This window comes from Mixophyes fleayi, chromosome 4 (assembly GCF_038048845.1).
Source record: "Mixophyes fleayi isolate aMixFle1 chromosome 4, aMixFle1.hap1, whole genome shotgun sequence".
Taxonomy (NCBI): Eukaryota; Metazoa; Chordata; class Amphibia; order Anura; family Limnodynastidae; genus Mixophyes; species Mixophyes fleayi.
The window spans coordinates 304167128-304188499 of NC_134405.1; the positions used below are offsets into that span (position 1 = coordinate 304167128).

Below are 21372 nucleotides of genomic sequence, written 5' to 3' on the forward strand. Positions count from 1 at the left end.
ATTGTCTTACAAGTGCTAAATAAGCATTTTTTTTTAGGTGTTATTTTTACCCACAGCCAATTAAAGGGGTTCCCCAGCCACATCAAATATGTTCCCATTTGACACTTGTATGACCTCCTCCCAATCCCCATAATGGAAATTGATTTTTGCTATAGTTATCTGTGGACACCAATCCATTGTAAGTAGTAACAGAATCTTTATATCAAATACTAATAAGCTGGTCCCTGTTCCACACTCTGATCTTGACCCAGTTGTACAAGTGCTGCAATCTACAGATTATTATAGTAACATTCTGATCTGCATCTTGCATTATTGCAGCCGCTCAGAGGAAACTATTTAAAACAAGGGAGAAAAACCCTTTCTCTGGTGAAAACAGGTGTTTTCGGAGTGGTTAGGGCTTCTATAAAAGTCTCCCAGCCTGAGATAATAATCGCCAGGTATCACTGTCAATAGCAATCGCCAATTGAACAAGAATAGCAGCGTTACATGTCCTCCTATCGCTGTCACCGCCTTAGGATGGCCATAGCAAAGAATCATTCCAGGAAAATGCTTTATTATTTAAATAAAGCTCTTTTTCTAATTGGAATATTTTAAAATAACTTTTTTTTCTAAAAATTTTCTTTTTAAAGTGTTGCCCCACAAGTATAGTTTCCTGTTTTTGTAAGATCCGAATCTGTGGCTCACATGACGGTGCTAAAACATGAATAGGCCGGGAATCTAGGGGAAACAAAGCAAGCAGGAAGCACAGGGAGAGACAGTGCTTAGGCCAGTGGTTCCCAAACTTTTGCAATTCGCGGCACCCTTATAGTCTCCATAATTTTTTCAAGGCACCCCTCCAAAATAATTACCGAGCAGTCCTGTTTTATAAGTAGTCAAAAAAACGTAATAAGTATTTAGGTCAGGACAGAAATACTTATTTAGTTGTATGCAAAAATAATACATATAAATCCAAGGAAAAATAATATTTTTATATATATTTTTTTCAATTATATTTCTGTCAAAGAATAATTTACACCTAACTCACACTGTGCCCCTTCATTCACACACTGTGTCCCCTTCATCCACACTTTGTGCCCTCCTTCCTCTCCACACACACTGTGCCCTCCTTCATATCCACACACTCTGTGCTTTCCTTCATCTCCACACACTCTGTGCCCTTCTTCCTCTCCACACACTCTGTGCCCTCCTTCATATCCACACACTCTGTGCCCTCCTTCCTCTCCACACACTCTGTGCCCTCCTTCATATCCACACACTCTGTGCCCTCCTTCATCTACACACTCTGTGCCCTCCTTCATCCACACACTCTGTGCCCTCCTTCATCCACACACTCTGTGCCCTCCTTCATCCACACACTCTGTGCCCTCCTTCATCCACACACTCTGTGCCCTCCTTCATATCCACACACTCTCACACTCTGTGCCCTCCTTCATCCACACACTCTGTGCCCTCTTTCATATCCACACACTCTGTGCCCTCCTTCATATCCACACACTCTGTGCCCTCCTTCATCCACACACTCTGCGCCCCCTTCATCCACACACTCTGCGCCCCCTTCATCCACACACACTGTGCCCCCCTTCATCCACACACTCTGTGCCCTCCTTCATCCACACACTCTGTGCCCTCCTTTATCTCCACACACTCTGTGCCCTCCTTCATCTCCACACACACAGTGCCCCCTTCATCCACACACTCTGTGCCCCCTTCATCCACACACTCTGTGCCCCTGCATCCACTCACTCTGTGCCCCTGCATCCACTTACTCTGACCCTCTGTATCCACACTCTCTATGCCCCCTTTATCCACACACTCTGTGCCCCCTTCATCCACACTCTCTGTGCCCCCTTCATCCACACACTCTGTGCCCCCTTCATCCACACATTCTGTGCCCCTGCATCCACACACTCTAACCCTCTGCATCCACACACTCTGTACTCCTTCATCCACACACCCTGTGCCCCTGCATCCACTCACTCTGCCCCTCTGCATCCACTCACTCTGCCCCTCTGCATCCACTCACTCTGCTCCATCTGCATCCTTGTTCTGCCCCCTCTGCATCCTCGCTCTGCCCCCTCTGCATCCTCATTCTGCCCCCTCCTTCATTCTTTTGCCCCTCCATTGCTGTTTCCTATAACCATTCCTCTCCATTTCTTTACATACCATACTTGACCTTCTTTCTTCTATTTCTTCTGTCTTTTCATTTGTTTTCTTACCAATTTGGCGGTGCCCGGGACCCAGCATCCTCTCTCCTGCCGCTTGTCACTGAATGTCGGGCTTGATGACGTCATGGCCGACATTCAGTGAGAAGGGAGGAGGATGCTGGGTCCACCCCTAGGAGCCGTGGCGCACACTTTGGGAACCGCGGGTCTTGGTTTAGTAGTCTCATACACAAGCATTATAAAGCATCACCTTTTAAAATCATAGATAAAACCTGGTAAATTGTCCTCGGTCTTATTGAGGGGGGTGGGGGGGGGGATTCAGTTAACCAAAGAAATATTGTTGGAGCAGCTGAGTGTCTGTCCTATAGTGTAAACGTTAACTGAATGTTTCACCATCATTTCCACAATCATTATGGAAACACATCTTTAGCAGAGCAACACTTATAATAAACACTTGGGAGATCTCATATGTAAAATATATCCTATCCTGTGTCTGTGGTCCATGCGGTTAACACTAATGTTATTTGGTTCAATGCTTCCTAATGCAGAAAGTGTCTATGTTGTGGTCACTATGGTCTATGCTGTATTCACTATGGTCCATGCTGTATTCACTATGGTCTATGCCAGTGTTGGCTAACCTGTGACACTCCAGGTGTTGTAAAACTACAAGTCCCAGCATGCTTTGCCAATATATAGCAGCTTATTGCTGGAAGGGTATGCTGGGACTTGTAGTTTCACAACCCCTGGAGTGTCACAGGTTAGCCAACACTGGTCTATGCTGTATTCACTATGGTCTATGCTGTGTTCACTATGTTCTATGCTGTATTCACTGTGGTCTATGCTGCATTCACTGTGGTCTATGCTGTATTCACTGTGGTCCATGCTGTATTCACTATGTTCTATGCTGTATTCACTATGGTCCATGCTGTATTCACTATGGTCCATGCTGTATTCACTATGGTCTATGCTGTATTCACTATGGTCTATGCTGTATTCACTATGGCCCATGCTGTATTCACTATGGTCCATGCTGTGTTCACTATGGTCCATGCTGTGTTCACTCTGGTCCATGCTGTGTTCACTATGGTCTATGCTGTGTTCACTATGGTCCATGCTGTATTCACTATGGTCCATGCTGTATCCACTATGGTCCATGCTGTGTTCACTATGATCTATGCTGTGTTCACTATGGTCCATTCTGTATTCACTATGGTCCATGCTTTATTCACTATGGTCCATGCTGTGTTCACTATGGTCTATGCTGTATTCACTATGGTCCATGCTGTGTTCACTATGGTCTATGCTGTGTTCACTATGAACACTGGTGTGAGCTGGATCAATGCTTCCTACTGCAGAAAGTGTCTATGTTGTGGTCACTATGGTCTATGCTGTATTCACTATGGGGGATGGGCACGAAATATCTAGCCTGAGAATTTAGACATGCAGAATTCCTGCAAAAGAAACCCGAAAGAGTGAAAAAAACGAAAGAAAATGAAACAGACTTACCTTGAATCCGACGCTGGAGATGACCGATGGAAACTGCGTGCTGACTGTAAGGCATTCCGATGAAAGAAATGTGTGGCACTGCAATTTTACATCATCGCGACGTCTGTCAATCTAAATTTAACCCCACATTGCCGCTTTAAATTTAGATTGACAGACGTTGCGATGATGTAAAATTGCAGTGCCACACATTTCTTTCATCGGAATGCCTTATAGTCAGCACGCAGTTTCCATCGGTCATCTCCAGCGTCGGATTCAAGGTAAGTCTGTTTCATTTTCTTTCGTTTTTTCACTCATTCTGCATGTCGGAATGGTGGTAATCGTAAAAACGAACGATTACCACCGCACTATGGTCCATGCTGTGTTTTCTATGGTCTATGCTGTGTTCACTATGAACACTGCTGTGAGCTGGATCAATGCTTCCTACTGCAGAAAGAAGGGTCTATGCTATGTGCCTGCAATGAAAGGTTAATTCAGTGGAGGGTAGTGCAATACAGGCCTGCTCCTATCTCACAGCATGTGATAGAATGGATTTATGTGACAGTACAAGAGCTTGCAAACCCCTTACTTTAAACGTGATATATTGCATCACCCTAATTTATTGAGGCAGATGAAAAGAGAAAACCCCACGCCCACACTAGTAGAACACTAAATCAGCTCAGCCGCAAAGGACACTTTGTCCTAAGGCCCTGATACTGGGGAAATTCCACTTTCAGGGTTTTGTGCTTTGTTATTTTCTCAGGAATGACGGTTAAACCCCTCCATTCTGTTAGTCGTGGGGATAAAAACTATAAGAAGGGAATGTTAAAATAGGGATGTCTTCCCTTTAAATTTATATATCTCTAACTAATATCATTAAGGTGAAATTACATTGATAAATACACTTTCAATATAACATGAAGAGAATGTATTGCATGGCTGACCAACCTGTGGCTCTGCCAAGTGTTGTGAGACTACAAGTCTCAGCAAACTCAACCAGCTAATGGATGGCTATCTACTAGCAAAGCATGCTGGGGTCTAGTGTCAAAACACCTGGAGAGCCACAAGTTGGCCGTGGCTGATGTATTGTTTCCAAAATTCAAATTGCAAGTCAGTTTTGATGCAAACACAACCAAAACCCCTATTGCTAAATGGAATATGTGGTTATCCTATGGTTTTGTACATAAAATATGAATAGGTATAATTGTTCTTTTCAGTACTATTATTTTGCTTCCAAAACAAACCCATCGTCATAACTTGTTTCGTAAAACGTAGCTTAGTAAAAATAGAACAGATTATTCATTGTTGTGCAATGTGGTAAGTTCCAGGCTGTACTGTTGACAACACAACAGCTCGTCTCAGTTGTGTTGTGGTTTCTTTTTTCTAATTGCCTTTGATATTTAATGGTAATCATGTTGTGTCATTGTGGTCTCTCTAGAGCACAGCCCACAGAGGAAGCTGGAGTGTGGCCAAACAACCAGTTCGAAACCGAGAGACTTCAGGCAATGATCCTGGCATCCGCAAATGGTCAGTTTTCTATACCAGCATATGTGAAAATGATGTGGTGTATGTAATCATTTATGTGATCCCACAATATACAAAATCCATTGATTACATGAGAATTGACTACAATAGAAATGCAACTGAGCTGAAGCCTCACTTTTTGCATGCACCAGTGTTTTGTATTGAAGTATCGACCTCACCTGGCTCATCAATTAGCAACAGATCATTACCCTAAATTTCCCATTGATTGATTTTCCATTGAAATGAATGGGCTGTAGCGAAGATATTCCATTCATATATTCCATTCATATACACTGCCTTCCCCTCCCATGAACAAACTGGACAGCAGTGTTAAAACGTATACATTATGTTTTTTCTTCTGAAATTCCTGTAGGGTGCAAAATATTACAAACAAATCAGAATCTGCAGCAAATATTTATAGAGAACATTTTCCCCATTTTTGTCAATAAAATGTGCACAGGTGCTATGAAAACAAATTATTGTGCTATAGCATTTAAATGCATCATAGTAGAAATGTATTTAAAGAGCATGTGTCACCTTTACACATGGAAGTAACCAATATTCATAAGAATGCAGCCTATGGTGCACTAGGAATCGGTGACATCACTGGGCATTTCATGATAACGTTTCATGAGACATTGGTTTCCAGTTAATTGATGGGCTGCATTTTCATGAATATTTGTACTGCCCACAAATAGAGTCTTATCATCTAACATTTGGGGCATTCCCCACTATGAATCATCATCATCACCATTTACTTATATAGCTCCTCTGATTCCGCAGCGCTGTACACAGACCACACTCACATCAGTCCCTGCCCCATTGGGGCTTACAGTCTAAATTCCCTAATACACACACAGACTAGGGTCAATTTAATAACAGCCAATTTACCTACCAGTATGTTTTTGGAGTGTGGGTGGAAATCGGAGCACCCAAAGGAAACCCACGCAAACACAGGGAGAACATACAGACTCCTCACAGATAAGATCATAGCTGGGAATTGAACTTATGACCCGGTGCTGTAAGGCAGAAGTGCTAACCACTTAGCCACGAGCCTCCTGAAGTGGCATTTATCTATTTTCCTTAACCCATCCCCGTCTACCTCTCATGCACTGCAGTGATGCCTCAGCATAGAGAAAGAAGTGCCCAGGGTTTACTTGGTAACGCTGGAGCTTTGCTTCTTATGTGCAGTCACTAACAACGTACACAACCTCTGCGGGACACATTTAAACATGACGTTTCTGTCTAATGCAAAAGTATTATATATTTGTGAATATAACAGATATAATGGTGAATATGGCGTGTGCAGCAGTTTGGGAACGCTGTCAGTCACTACTTAGTAACACATTCTTTGGCAGATATCGCAGCCTACAACCATTTTTGTAGCCAGTCTTTCAGTTTCGCATGGGTTTTTTCCCCATTTCTTCTTAAAATATGGTCTGGTTGGTTGTTTTTCTGAAGTTTCTTCGCTGACTCTGGGACATTAGTTTCTAGGATTTGTGGGGTTTTAATTGAATCCATACTCCCGCGCACTTGGCTGCCAGAGCATTATATATGTATATCCACCCAATGCTTAAATATTAGCTTAAATATTAGCAAGATGTCCATTTCTTCAACTGCTTCACTGTTTTTCCCCCAAATGTACAGTTTCTTTTGTAGTTGCAGCTAATTACATCTTTGTTTCATCAGTCCACAGTCTATTGCTTATCTAAACATTTTGTGCATACTTCAGATGACTTTAATGATGAAGTCATAGGGTAACTATTGTGACATTGTACTGTGGACCTGTGGAACAATAGTCCGTCAGTTCAACTGTTCTGCAGGTGATATATGGGTACTGCTTTGGATGCCTGACCAGTTTACGGGCAGTTCTATCAGAGATATTTCTGGCTCTTACAGATATTACCTTGTCTTCAACAGTTCCCCTTTAAGTCCATTTCTTAACAATGTTTCTGACAGTGAAAATGTCAAACTGGAAGTGTTTAAATAACTTTTTACAGCCTTCTCCTACTTTGTAGCAATCATCTTTGTTTTCAAGTCCCCTGTCAGCTACTTAGAGGACCCCATGATTGTTGAGACTTGGCCCAAAATCCTGAGAGGTTAGAAGGGTCGGAGTACTTACCACATGTCACATTCTCTGTTTTGCTGTGTTATTCCCCCAGCAAATAAATAGCATTTTGTGCAGTTAAATGTGCAGATATATTCAGTATGTCATGTTTAAGTCTGTACCTTGCAGAGGATGAGACAACCTACCTTTATTCACTTAAAGTTTCAAAGGAACATGCAAGTCGATACATAAGCATATGCTGACACTATGTAAATTAAAGGTATTTTATAAATAATAATTATATGCACCACATATGATTCAAAACCTGTGCACTATGTGAAGGCTGGATTCTGTACTGCAGGACAATTCTTATGTGTATTATAATGATTCATATGTGCAGGGTACACAATGTTACGTCATGGTTTAGTATTCAACCCTGACTTAAGTGTTAACAATAGCAGTTTGATTATCAACACAGCGCTACATCCAGGGCCGGATTAAGGGAAAGGAGGCCCCTGGGCTAAGGGCGCCTCCATTCCCCCATGAGGCCCCCAATGTGAGCCACCCGCCGCCCCCCCCCTCCCCCCCCGTACCCCGTGATGGCCCCCTTTCCCCCCCCCAAGCGCTTACCTGTCACTGTAGTCCTCCGTCTCCGGCACGCTGTAAGCTCCTTACTGAGGAGATCTCGCGAGAGTTCACTCGCGAGATCTCCTCAGTAAGCAGATTACTGAGCGCCGGGGACGGAGGACTACAGTGACAGTGCTCAGCAGCATTGATCGCACCGATCAATAATGCTGCTGAGGACTTTGAAGGGCCCCCTGGATGCCCGAGGCCCCTGGGCTATAGCCCAGTTAGACCTCGGGTTAATCCGGCCCTGGCTACATCACTAGACAAGGTCAAAATTAGCAAGACAGATGACGTGTGCAGCAAATCAATTCACTGTGCCTTTATCACTGCTGTGGTTTGTTCCTACACAACTTTTATCTATGTAAATAATATGCACAATATTATATTTTAGTATAAATATTAAGAGTAGCTCCCTCTCCCACTATATATATATATATATATATATATATATATATATATATATATAGAGAGAGAGAGAGAGAGAGAGAGAGAGAGAGAGAGAGAGAGAGAGAGAGATAGATAAATATATAGAGCAATAGATAGATCGATACATAGATCATCATCATCACCATTTATTTATATAGCGCCACTGATTCCGCAGCGCTGTACAGAGAACTCACTCACTTCAGTCCCTGCCCCATTGCGGCTTACAGTCTAAATTCCCTAACACACACACAGACTAGGGTCAATTTGTTATAAACCTACCAGTATGTCTTTGGAGTGTGGGAGGAAACCGGAGCACCTGGAGGAAACCCACGCAAACGTGGGGAGAACATACATATTCCACACAGATAAGGCCAAGTTCGGGAATTGAACTCATGACCCCAGTGCTGTGAGGCAGAAGTGCTAACCACTTAGATAACATAAAAATATATTGATAAATATAATTATTGAATAAATGCAATGATAACATGTATAAACGTATACATGTAATGATAACATTGTTAATCTTTTGTCGTTACCCTACAGAGGCCGCTGAGGGAACATCAGGTCTCGGTGGAGGTACAGGCACCATGGGCCTTAGTGCCCGTTACGGACCCCAGTTCACCTTGCAGCACGTCCCTGACTATAGGCAAAATGTCTACATCCCGGGAAGTACATTGACACCCACCAATCCTGGAGGAAAACGTGATGGAAAAGGCGGAGGTAACAAGAAGAAATCTGGCAAGAAGGAGAAGAAGTAACCACCTTTACTAAAGAGTTGCTGACACCAACAGGGCAGAATTATTTGAGCGCTTCCCCCTTGTATAAAATCTAAGTACTAGGGGGAAGTTGAACGTCATCTATGGAAAGTGATACACACAAGAAAATCAATGGCAAGAATGTGTCATTATTAGAGCTTGCAGCAGAATCTGTCACCCAGCGGCTGATGCTTCTGCCTGCAGCCCTCATGATGAAAACATTATTTCAAATCTCCGAAACAAGTGCCCTGTCAATATTAGCTAGCATTTTGTACTAGTGCAAGGTAATTTCATAGCTAATGATATGCACTCTTTTTACAAACTCTTTCAATTTAATTTGCTCCCACATGCACACCTTGTGGAACTTATTCCATTGTATATAATTCCAGCAAAGTAGTTATTTATAATTTATAAACACAATCAGGTATTCAAGGGAGATTCTTGGCTTGTTACCCATTTCCATTTTTTTAAAATGACTCGTGGCAGTTATCGAAAAACACTGTCTGACTTTTAAACTTGGATAAGGAGTAAAATATAACCCGAAAAAAAAAAAAAAAAGATATATATATATTCTCAAAGAGAGTAATACATTAAAATGAAAGGCACATTGGCCCTTGAAAAAGATAAAGTGATTTTGAAAACTGGATAATAAGTACCTACATATAGTGCAGGCAGCCGTATTATGGACTGAACCAATGTTCCTGTGAATGCCGCTTATCTAAGCCTCTTAGGAATGTAAGTTGTTGGCTGCATTCTGATGAATATTGGTTCAGACCACAACATGGCAGCCTGCACTGTGACAGGTCCACTTCAAAGCAGCTTATTTTCTTCTAATATGTAAAAAAAAAAAAATATATATATGTGGTGATCGTACAACTACTACTTATAGAGAGTGTCAATGGTCTTGTGCAGTACTTATTTTAATACTGTACTTATTGATGTTTTTGGTTATTTTCTAAAAGGAAAAAAAAATGTTGGAGCCATTAAGTTCCCCCAATTATTGGTTCCTATAATGTAATGTACATCGAGCACTGATGGGACGTCCCCTTTTGCTGCACTCCTTTAGAGTGACAAACGGGATTCTTTACACTTCTGCACACAGTAATGCATGTCTAATTTTCACACGGTGTCTGCAATTCCACCCGACGTAGGGACTTTGTTGCATGTAACCAGCATGGGGCAATTCATTCTATATAGAGAATGGGTAAGGTAATCCTGTGTAGAGTCTATGGGGGAGGAGAATAAGACACACACCTGCCAAGAATATTAACAATCGTCATGATTTGTACATAAACTCAAACTATTCTTCATTTTATTTACATTGATAGATAGAAATTATGCTAACTTTTATTCTTTGTTGGTAATAATGTATGTTTTGAGCCTGCTGCATCATAAATCTCATGATTATCCAAAATAAGTAAGTGGAAGTAAACACTATTGAAAATCCAGTGGTCATTGTTAAAGTGTTTTGCGTCTTGATAAGATAAATGGTAAACCATGTTTATAGATCAGTTTAAGAGAGGTGCAAACCACAGAAGCTAGTGAGCATTGCACAATGGATAAATAAACATTTCTACAATGATTTTATTTCATTTTGTACAGTCACAAACTTAGAGTTAGAAGGCATCGGAGGAGAAACACTAATTTCAGTAAAACTGTTGTTTAATTTTTTTCCTGTGTTGTATATGGTAGACATTAAGACGCGCTGAGTAAACAGTCGTGGTCTAGCACTAATCCTTTGAGGCTATTTTGTTTCTAACCATTGTAGGGGGTCTAAAGTGCTTATTGGTTAAAAGGCAATGGAAAACATACGGGGATAATTTAATAACATGGTGCCATAGCATTCACTTAGATTCACACTGCAAATTGTCTAGAGCAAATTAGAGTTGGGGTGGCTGCTATGAGCTACACCACATTTGTGTACATGGTACCATGTGATTCAAGTGCACTTGTCGCCTATGCACACTAGAGGGAGCCATTTTGTGGGCTGTACCAATATTCCGCCTATCAGTTCGTTAGAAAATAGTGACGTCACTGAGGCACAAGACACAAAGTGATGTCATTAGTTATAGGCTACATTTTCAAGAATATTAATTTAGATCTCAAAGTGGCCTACATCTTCCTAGATGTTCAGGTGACAAGTACACATTAAATAAACCAATATTGTCTGATTATAGGCTTTTATGTCTTTAGAATGTGTCTTCTTTTGGAGCCACTGACGATAATGTTGTTTCTATTCTGATAGTAACTCTCTTACAACTGAAAGAGACTTTTTTTTTGCCTAAATCGTAATCACTAAGCCAATGTAACACTAATACATAATTCACTTTGCCATAACTCTATGTCCTAACGTACTGTCAGACTTCAGTATCAAGTTAGATTTTTGGGGAAGAAAAGTAAAATTTCTCACCTCCCTCCCTTAAGTCGCTTGTAATAGTAACCATTCCCACTGCTTGTAATACTAATAAATAAGGCAGTCATGTGAGTTGTTTAGCAGTAGATGACATTTTTGCTATTTTTTTCTTTTGAACAAACAGAAGTTTATGTCATTGTAGAGATGCTATTGTCTTGTAAGAATTAAGTGCTTATTTCATCCCTGTAGCTAACTTGTGGATAGCAGTATTTTAATATTCTACTATCTTTCCGTGTGGTTTGTGATATCAATGTACATGAGTTGAAATGCATCTGTCCTTTTTAATGTGTCTAATACTGAATTATACCTACATATTATATAAATATATATGCTTATTTCCCTCCCTGTATCCATATAGACCCATGTCACTGTATTACATGCAAGTTTTATACTCTGTTTTTTATATTGCTTTCTTTCTTTGGGACAAAAAAATAAATAAAATGTTTTCTTCAACACGTTGGTGTCTGCTGTCTTTAGTTACATGGATGTTTGTATTACACAAAGTACACATAAGACTTCTTATAACCTTAGAGAGATTGCCGTTAAGCTTGTTAGAGATGACCCATATTTTCTTAATGATGACTTGTCTACTGTTAACGACACTGTAAATGCTTCTCACCATAAACGTGAATATGGAGGAAGGGAAAAAGATAATCACTGCTCATCCCCAGATAGTGAACCAGTACAAATTTGAAAATATAGAGGATTTATTAAATATAGAGGCTGATATAGGTTAATACTATTTATTGGACAAGAAACAACATTCATCCAAATGGCTGTGTTGGTTATCTATTAAAGACTGTGCACTTTAAAAAGTCAGTTATTATTATCAGTTATATTTATTATTCTGATTATTGTCATTTGTAAGGGGCCACAGTGCTCCACAGTGAGTGCAACCAGGACATACATAAAACAGGGACATGCAAGTTAGACAAAATCAATTCAGACATCTAAAACAAAGGGTAGGTAGGCCCATCTAATAGGAAAAGGGCACATGATGACAAGAGGAACGAGTGTGGTTCAGAGTGGAGATTGGGACAATTCATCATCATCATCATCATTTATTTATATAGCACCACTAATTCCGCAGCGCTGTACAGAGAACTCACTCACATCAGTCCCTGCCCCATTGGAACTTACAGTCTAAATTCCCTAAAATACACACAGACAGAGACAGACAGACACAGACTAGGGTCAATTTTATAGCAGCCAATTAACCTACCAGTATGTTTTTGGAGTGTGGGAGGAAACCGGAGCACCCAGAGGAAACCCATGCAAACATGGGAAGAACATACAAACTCCACACAGATAAGGCCATGGTTTGGAATCGAATTCATGACCCCAGTGCTAAGAGGCAGAAGTGCTAACCACTAAGCCAGCATGCTGCACAATTGTGAGGATGTACCAGTGCGAGTAGTAAATCTGGGAGTAGGGTAAGCTCTAATAAAGAGATGGGGTTGCAGAGAGCTTATAAATATTTTAGGCTAAAGGAGAGTCTGATCAGGCGTGGGTCCATAAGAAGGTGGTAACACGGGAATAGTTTTGTAGACTGCAGTCGGAAGAGGTTATCAGAAGCGATGTTCAGGTCAGAGGTCAATGTAAGAGGGTGTGAGGGAGACTATGATTTAAGATGTATGAAGGGGGGTGTTGCTGAGAGCTTTGTAGTTAAGGGTGAATCATTTTAATTGGATACTGGAGGATATGTGAGGCCAGCTTAGGGGTTTGCGATGTGGTGAATGTGGAAAGGTGAGAGAGGAAGATCAATCCTTCAGCAGCATTCAGGAAGGGTTGAAGCGGGAATAGATGGGTGAGGGGAGTAGCTGATGTGGAAGATAATGAGAAAGTGGATAACAGTTTTGGTTGCATTTTGGGTAATAAAAGGCATATTCTAACAATATTTTAAAGGAATAAAGCAGAAAGCTGAGTCAAGTTTAATACCAAGGCAGCCGGCTTGGGAGACTGACGAAGTTGTGGTGTGAGGGAGGAAGATTTTGAGCAGCTCCTGAACACTGCAGAGAGTTTTATTGAGCAAAACATTATTTCTTCCCAGGAGTTCTCATTTAATTATATTAATTCAACCCAACTTGGTAAACAAATAAGTTACCACGTTAGTCATATTGGATTGAAATAAGAAGAGGGACCACTAACATTATGCAGTACACAGTGACACATTAAAGTATCGTCATCATCATCTTTATTACAGAAACTACAGTGTCGCAAAATCAACAGAAAATTAACTGAAACAAAATACAGATAAGTATGGGACAAGAGAAACAATAGAATCAGTAAAAATCAAAACAAGAGACTATAGAGAAGCAACTACATTAGAAGACACAACTGGAACAAAGGAACCATTACAAAGAGGATGATGAGATAGGAGGTAAGAGAGAGACAAAATTGTGAGAGTTACCAGGATTAGGGTAGTAAATGGAGACGATAGAGGTGGAGTAAAATGGGCAGGAGGAGCATGAGGAGGGAATTGTCTGAGGATGGGGCCAGGGAGGCAAGTATGAAAAGGTGAGTCTTGAGGGAGCTTTTAAACCATTCAAGATTGGGGGTGAGTGTGATTGGCCGTGACTGGGAGTTCCAAATGTGGTGGGCAACGCGGGCAAAGTCCTGAGGGCGTGAGTGTGAGGTGGTGATAGGCGATGAGGTGAGACGAAGGTCTATTAAAATATGTTACATTCTTGACAATCCAGGCATAAGCTTCACAAACACTTGACAATTCTGGTGTTTAAACTTGAGCATAGATTGATATAGATTGAATCCCTACTGACAATTTGCTTTCTATGTCGGCAAAAATTAATGTTCCCTGTTTTGTAAATTAAATATTGTCAGTTTATTGATTGAACAGAACATGGTCTAACAAAATAGAGCAGCCTAGATTAACACCATTCATAGAGCTCTTTACTCGCCATTGGTTTTGTTTGACATTCTAAAGTGCAATGAAATCGAGGGGAATGTCTTACAAAACAGACACTTAGATCCTTATTTAGGGTTGTGGCTGATAGCACATCAATTATACTTAGCAACAACTAAATTGTAGAAGGTGGATACTTCCTGGATAATTACCTGGCTATATTATAATGATAATGAACGCATACATGTGTCATTTTACATATATTTGCACCTCACTTTCCAAATTTTTTTCTTTTAGAAAGAGTTTATTCCACTTGGGTCACCTTTTACTGAAATGAATCCCTGTGTGTTGCAACTATTGTTCCTTGACCGCGATATGTAGTGGTATAATCTAAACAACAGGAGTACAGTAAAACAGAACATACAATACAGTTTCCTGCATACAGAAATTATAAGAAAAGGATGAAACAATTATCCGTTTACAGTTGCTCAAATTTTATCTTAAAATGCTCTAGGGATAACAGAACCCGCTTACAGCATAGAAAAGCATATGAATTATTTATTAAGTAGTCTAGCAGAGACCTCCAAATAGTCTGCAGGATACAGAAATGTAATCTCCCCCCCCCCTAACCTCCCCTCCACACAAACACCCACACACACAAACGTGTATTTAATATCTTCTCTCCCTATACACAACTTATTTACTCCTCGTTTCCTGAACGCCTTTACTCACACTCTCTCTCTCTCTCTCTCTCTCTCTGTGTCTCTCTCTCTCTCTCGACAGACCCCCCCCCCCACCACCACCACATACACACACACACACACACACAATCATACACACACAAGTGCCTACAGCATCATCCTTCCTCTTACTTGGGAATAATAAACTGTTGCACAATTAGGCATGTAAAAAAGTGCAGTACATTAAGGAATACTAATTTAATATTTAATTTAATTTAATTTGGGAAGCAAGAGGAGAAGGAGATGAGGGTGCATGGGATAGAAAGGCTTTGTAGAATTGTGGAGTTGGTTCAGTTACTCACATAACAAACATTTGATTTACGGAATAGCAGTGACCGGTAGCGGTCATAATTACGGCATTGGAAATGTCAGCACTTAACCTGTCAATAGTATAATTGGCGACATAGCCGCCAGACCAATGTCGGCATTGTGATTAGCTACATTGTCAATGTCACCAATCACACTATTGACATTGTGAACCTGTCAGCACAATGGAACTGTCGGCATGGTGGCAGGCTAATTGCCAACATTTCCAGTGCAGGAATTACTTACCCCACCCACTGTGACATGAGTGCGCATAGACTGTAAAACTCTGAAAACAGTGTTTTGGTAAAGTCAGATGAGCGTTTCAGAAAGCTGTTTTTCCACTGTTTCTGCTATCACTATTTTTCTGCTTTCATACAATATACCGTTATGTACTAAGTTGCATGCATGTAGGTGGAAAAATAAGTGTTTTAAAAAACTTATTTTACACATTCCTTTGTTTAGTTTTTTGAGCGACTGACCGCAACTCCGAAAAAAAACCCCATAGAGTTCTATGTGCAGGTAAAAAGTGGTAATAGCCCAATGATTCATTAGTTGAAAAAATGCAGGTGTGCGAATCATCCACGTGACAGTATCAGGTAATGCATTATGATTGTACCACAAAGATTACCACCAAACTGGATATTCCTCAGGAGAAAAGATGATGTAACTGTCATTTTAAATAAATCTAAATAAAGGACAAACCACGTTTGTACTTGTGATTTTGCAATAACACATCACAGTCATATGTACTGTGGGAGTGGGTTAATAATATTCAGCATGTGCATGTTCACTGCAAATCCATCACCAATTTTACAGCATAGCACTTTGGGCATCAGGGGAATAGTGTGATTCAGAGCCGAGAACACACTGCCAAAATGGGGGGAGGTGAGAAGAGAAGAGAACACGGAGAGAGCAGGAAGATAATTGCATGCATATAGTCATGCCAAAGACATTTTAACCAGGAACAGACAACTCTGGGAGGTTATAAAAGGTTAAAAAGCAACTCAATATTCAATAGTGCAATCGCTTCATTGAAACATTTTTTCCAAGCTGAACTTAAACACTGTCAGGATATGTTGGATCCCAACAAGGGTATTACAGACAGGATAGATATAAGGCTATTCTAAATCTAGAAATACACCCCAAAGGATCAGATAAGGTGTGATATTTTTAGGGATAAAAGATGGGTAGATGAGAGGGACCGATTGTTATCTGCCATTAAATTATATGTTTCTATAATCCATGCACTACTAGTTTGTTTGTGAAATGCTTAGTGCTTACCTAAATATTAATGCTAACCATGCAGTCTGCACCTGTCCCATAATCACAAAGGATTATATTGGTCAGACCCAATTAATGGATTATAATGTATTGTGTCACACACCAGATTCTCAGGTCATGTTACTTACCCCTCATCTGTCCTACTTGGCTGTCTCTGAGGTCCACAGGCTCTGCTGGTCTCAGATCTCTCTGCAGGATGCTGCCCAGTCTTTCTCCACCCCAGAGATCCCTCCAAAACCAATGCCTGGGTGCCGCCATCTTGGATCCAACCACCTGATCCCTCTCAGCCAGTCAGAGTGCTGCTCCAGCTCAGTAACCGCAGCCTCCAATAGCAGGGATAGCAGTTAGTATAAAAGGATTTCTTGGAGCCCTAACCTGTTGCCAATGCAACACTGATTTCTAAGATGTCAACCTGGTTTCTGGCAGTCTGTAGTCTATACAGTTATTTCTGCCTAAAAAGTGCAGTCTGTAATCTGGTTCCGATCTGGTCCAGCAATCGGTTTCAGTCGGTCTCCTTTGCTAAATCTGATCACTGCTTTGCTGTTCTTGACTACTTGACAGTCTCCAGTGAATTTCATATTGTCTAGTCTCATGAACTCTCAGCAACCATCACCTGTATCAGTCCTATCTCTTCCATATAAAGGAACCTAATCAAGCCACTCACCTTTTTTGCACGTAGTCACTAGTTCTGCTCCAGAGACACAACCCAGTCCGGGTACAGACAGATCCTCAGGCGTGACAGTATGTATGGCGCACTTTCTGACTTTCTGTCTCTTCCAAGGTTATTCATTGGCCCATACCTTCCAACATTGCCAATGAGCAAACAGTGACAGCTTGTGGTGCCAACTAAGGGGTGTGCCATGCCCTACTTATACTTGTGATGTCCTAAGCTTCCCCCAACCCACTTCACTTATAATAAAGACACCCTTGTATTGCCAATGGCATGTACGTGCGGAAAACATTTACTGCGGTGAGTGGAACATACATCCCAACAGTCCTGGCATTTGGGACAAAAGTCCTCTGGTAGGATGGTGGAACAATTCCCTCAAATCAGGACAGTTGAGAGGTAAGCACTGCCATCATACATATACAACTGAAACACGCAACAGATTGGACTTTCATTGGATGTAACTGCACACAACAACACTAAGTTTACAAGTCTGATGAAAATTGTCCATATTCAACATAAGTTGTAAACCGCGTTCATTGTGTATAACTTTCATGATCTTTTATGATGATATTTTTATGGAGAGCATGATTTACTGATCATGAGATCATTATGAGTAATTGAGTATTTTATAAGAAATGCATTTACAAAATAGGGATGTTAGGTGCATGGGTTGTATCATTTCCTGACAGTACAAAAACAAAGACACAGGACTAAATTTAGACAAAGTAGGGCCTTGGGCAGATATCATAGTCAGGGGCGGATCTAGAGAATACTGCTACCCGGGGCGATGTAGGGGGGGGGGGGATTTAGGCCCCGCCCCCTTTGTGACATCTGAGGCTGCCGGCGGCTGCATACTATGTGCAGGTCCGTTCAGCAGTGACAGGCAGGGACAGTGTGCTGCCCGGATGCTCTGATTGTGTTCAAAACACAATCAGAGCGGCCGGGCAGCACGCTGGCCCTGCCTGTCACTGCTGAATGGACCTGCACATAATGTGCAGCCGCCGGCAGCAAGCCCCTGCTAGGGGGGGTCGATCGCCCCGATCGATCCCCCCTGGATCCGCCACTGATCATAGTGGACCTATGTACACAGGGAATGCTGGACTCAGAGCAATGTTACATGTCTCATTAACAACCACAATGCACAGCCTAAATGCCAGCCACACTGCAAATATCACACTGCCAGCTACATTATACAAACCATCCGTTGCATAGTCCATTTTTATTCTTACCATACTTTTGTACCTATGCCCCTACCTCTAATGCACTTGGAGAGGAGGTGCTCTGCTGCTTTAAAAATGATCACCAGCTCCATTAGCCATATCTCCTGCTAAATCTTCTGCTAAATATGCAAAGTTCAATTGCATCTGGTGCAGAGTACAATGCACTGAAACATCTTGTTTTATCAAATACACAAAGATCAGCTATATCTTGTTTCTAACTATACAAGCTTTGACCATGGTTGGTATAAAATCTAACATGCTAAGTTAAATCTGGTGGTTGCAGTGAGCTGGTATACAGTGGTACGCCATACTGCCACTTCTATTACTGCCTTCATTGTAACACTATCACATTCTAGTCACTTATATTATACATATATATACAGTGGTGGAAGTGGGGTGTATACAGTGGTATGTCATACCAACACTTCTCCTACTACCTTCATTGTAACACTATCACATTCCATTCACTTACATTATATATACAGTATATACAGTGGTAGAAGTGGGGTGTATACAGTGGTACGCCATACTGCCACTTCTATTACTGCCTTCATTGTAACACTATCACATTCTAGTCACTTATATTTTCCATACCGCCGCTACTAAATTTCTATACCGCCACCTCTAAATTTACACTTCGACCACAAGGGGCACCGTGTAGGGGGGAGTGGTATCAGGTCCTGCACCCACCTGTGTAGTGGGAGAGACCACCAAACTGGTGTAGTCCCGCCCCTTCAGTCGCTATGTAAAAGGGGTCCAAGAGGTTGCTGTACCAGGGCCCAAAATTTCTCTTGGCAGCCCTGTTAACCACTACTGCCGAATATAAAATGTTAAGGCAAGCAATATCTGGTGCAAAGCATACAAGGTTGAGCCCTATAAGGCGGTAAGTATATTATGCCTTAATAAGACTTATCAGGCGCCAAGCATATTATGACCACATCTGCAGGCAAGCTTAGAATTCAAAGCTGTATCTGGTGACATGTCTATTATGTATAGTGAGATTTTGTACCAAGACAAATATGCATAGCCATGGTGTCAATTCTAATATACTCAGCATTATCTGGTGCCAAGTCAAATCTACAGAGCCAAATCTGGCACTAAACTAAGTTAGAAAGTCATAGCTGGTGCCAAGACTAATATGCAGCCAATATCTGGTGCCAAGTAATATATAAGTGATAAGGATATAAGAATGACCAGAGAAAGGCATACGAGTTCAGGTTGTGGAATCAGAGGCACTGTGATTGTGACATCAGATCTCACCATTATAAGCGATAACACTAAAACTCACTATTTATACAGATATTTACATACATTTAAATATGTGTTAGCATATATACAGGTAATGCCCATCTGAAAATATGCAATATGGTTGTCCATTGTACATTAGCTATGCTTAGTGATTAACATACTATAATGTACAGGAATACAGTGCAGATGATTCATTTGCAGACGCTTTTAAAAGATTTGTCGTGCAACGGTTTCTTTCATTTCTTATATTGATGTGCATCATTACAGCCAGAAATCCCCTTATCATGAGACTCTATTCACACGTCATTACCAGGTTCCTCAATATTTTATAGTGTATAGTTTTCACAATTATGATTGATCAACTGTAGACAGGAGTCTGTGTAGCTAATTTGATTTTATTATTCAGAGAGTCTGACTGGCTGGAGAGCAGCAGCTGCAGCCACGCTTATGAAATAAGAAATCTGGCCGGTAACAGCGCCAGTGAAGGGAGGAGGGGAGTATGAATGTACTTAGAGGGCTCAGCATAAGATAAACACACAAAAGAGGGCAATGCCACGTCCTGCGTGTTTGTATGTGTATATATATTATATAAATATATATATATATATATATATATATATATATATATATACATACATATAATATATATATTATGTATTATATATATTATATACATTATATATATATATATATATATATATATACATATATATATATATATATATATATATATATATATATATATGTATATACATATATAATATGTTTTTATATATATATATATATATATATATATATATATGAAATATGTATATGTATATAATCACCCAAATCCTACTAAGAACACTAATGATCACTTTTAGCCATTAAGAATGGACTGTCAACCAATCAATGTCTTCAGTTGCATACAGCAGTGTCGATGCCTTTACAGTTAAATACGATGCTGACTCCACCCCTGACCATGTTACCATGGCAACAGCAACTGTAAACTCACTGGAATTCTATTGTACAGTGAAAATGAACATGGTCATCTTAAAAAATAAAACATTGCTAATATACCGCACATAACTATTTGCTATTTGTTATGCAGCGATGTGTTTTACAAGTGTTGCTCTTCCCCACAGAATGCTAATTCCTCTGCTGCTGGAGCAGCACAATGTCTCCGATTGCTGTTATGCAATGTCACAGACGAGAGAGAAAAGAAGTCTGTGGAAAAACAAGTAGTACTGAGCGAGAGGGGAAAAATCCTATAAAGAGGATTGAATAGGAAGAGAGGGGGGGAATGTGAGCACTGAATTATGCTGCCAAAAGCAGAAGCAATGACAGGAGAACAGTAAGCTGCATGGAGTGTTTCAGTAATTATTTAGAAACACTGGTACGTGACCTGTGCCCATTAATCTTTAGTTTCATTCATCACTGACATTTCTTATGAGCTCCAAAAATAAAACCAGAAATTGATTTATCCATGAACTGATTTCTGAATTCATAGTTTCTGACACCCATAGGATCAGTCCTTTATCAGTGAAACGCAGTGTTGTAGATTTTGGAGGGAAAGCAACAAATCTTAACTAGCAGAACGTGAGGATAAATGTAATTATTCACATATAGTAA

At 40.6% G+C, this 21372-nt stretch overlaps 1 protein-coding gene across 47 annotated transcripts in view; it reads left to right on the forward strand.

Moving 5' to 3' along the window:
* The window catches only part of LOC142152884 (protocadherin gamma-A4-like), a 445481-nt gene extending 433590 nt beyond the window's left edge, over nt 1–11891 (forward strand). For all 47 annotated transcript variants that reach the window (XM_075209997.1, XM_075209999.1, XM_075209996.1 and 44 more), the window contains exons 3-4: nt 5083–5171; nt 8812–11891. In XM_075209997.1, the coding sequence (XP_075066098.1) occupies nt 5083–5171; nt 8812–9026 (304 nt within the window). In that variant the 3' untranslated portion in view covers nt 9027–11891. The remainder of the gene's footprint in view (nt 1–5082; nt 5172–8811) is intronic.
* The last annotated feature ends 9481 nt before the right edge of the window (nt 11892–21372 follow it).